The 1,143-nt window shown below is 42.3% G+C and overlaps 1 protein-coding gene across 1 annotated transcript; it reads left to right on the forward strand.

Moving 5' to 3' along the window:
• On the forward strand, positions 249-737 carry LOC107640663. The gene has a single exon (XM_016344170.1). The coding sequence runs from the start codon at positions 249-251 to the stop codon at positions 735-737; it is 489 nt and encodes a 162-aa protein (XP_016199656.1).

The raw sequence follows: 1,143 nt of genomic DNA on the forward strand, positions 1-1,143 counted from the left end.
GAGCAATCGTGAGTGATCAAGGCTCTCGTTTTTGTAACAGAAGAATGATAGATTTGCTGAAGAAACAAGGCATCATTCACAAGGTGGTGACAGCTTACCATCCCCAAATGAATGGCCAAGCCGAGGTGTCTAATAGAGAGATCAAGCGCATACTGGAGAAGATTGTCAAACCTCATAGAAGGGACTAGAACTCTAAGTTTGGAGATGCGCTATGGGCTTATTGCACTGCTTACAAGACACCCATCGGCATGAGTCCATTTCGCCTAGTCTACGGGAAGGCTTGTCACCTTTCGGTAAAGGTGGAACACAAAGCTTACTGGGATGTGAAGGAATGCAACTCAGGATTGGGAGGAGCCAAAATTGAAAGAAAATTGCAACTGGTGGAATTGGAGTGCCTGCGGTTAGAGGCATATGAGAATTCAAGGCTCTACAAGGAAAAGGTAAAGGCAGTCCATGACAAGTACATCAAGAGAAGAGAGTTTACAGCTGGGGATCAAGTCCTTCTCTACAACTCGAGGTTGAGTTTAATGCCAGGCAAGCTGAGGTCAAGGTGGGATGGACCATACGTGGTGGAGAAGGTGGAATCGTACGGAGTTGTCCACCTAAGTCACCCCTCAAGCCCCACCTTCTTCAAAGTCAATGGCCACCGTTTGAAGCTGTATCATGGTGTGAAGATGAAGAACAACAAAGAGCTAGAGATCTACCTCTTGAAGGATCCAGCAAGGGAAGAGGACTGAGCGTATGGACCATCCAACTTAAGGACGTTAAAGAAAAGTGCTAGGTAGGAGGCAACCCACCATGGTATGATCTTACTTTTTATAATTCTATTTTATTTATGTGCTTCTATTTATTTTGTTCTATGTCTTTGATTAATTTTTACTTAAGCATATTTCCATTTTAGGTGATCGAATCCCAATTCCTTGGCAATCCAATCTCTCTAAGCTTGAACAATTGAACAATTCCTTGATCTAATTGCTCATGGGAAGAGATGAATTATGGTCGCTGATTATACCACATGTATTTCCAAATCAAAGTATTCATAGGATTATATGTCACTATATCCATCCAACCCCCAATTTGGTCCAACATGAGAAAGCATTTCTAGCATGATTTCCTTATTCCTCTTCCAAAGTTCAAAGGAAA

Source organism: Arachis ipaensis, chromosome B05 (assembly GCF_000816755.2).
Source record: "Arachis ipaensis cultivar K30076 chromosome B05, Araip1.1, whole genome shotgun sequence".
In the NCBI taxonomy this organism is placed as follows: domain Eukaryota; kingdom Viridiplantae; phylum Streptophyta; class Magnoliopsida; order Fabales; family Fabaceae; genus Arachis; species Arachis ipaensis.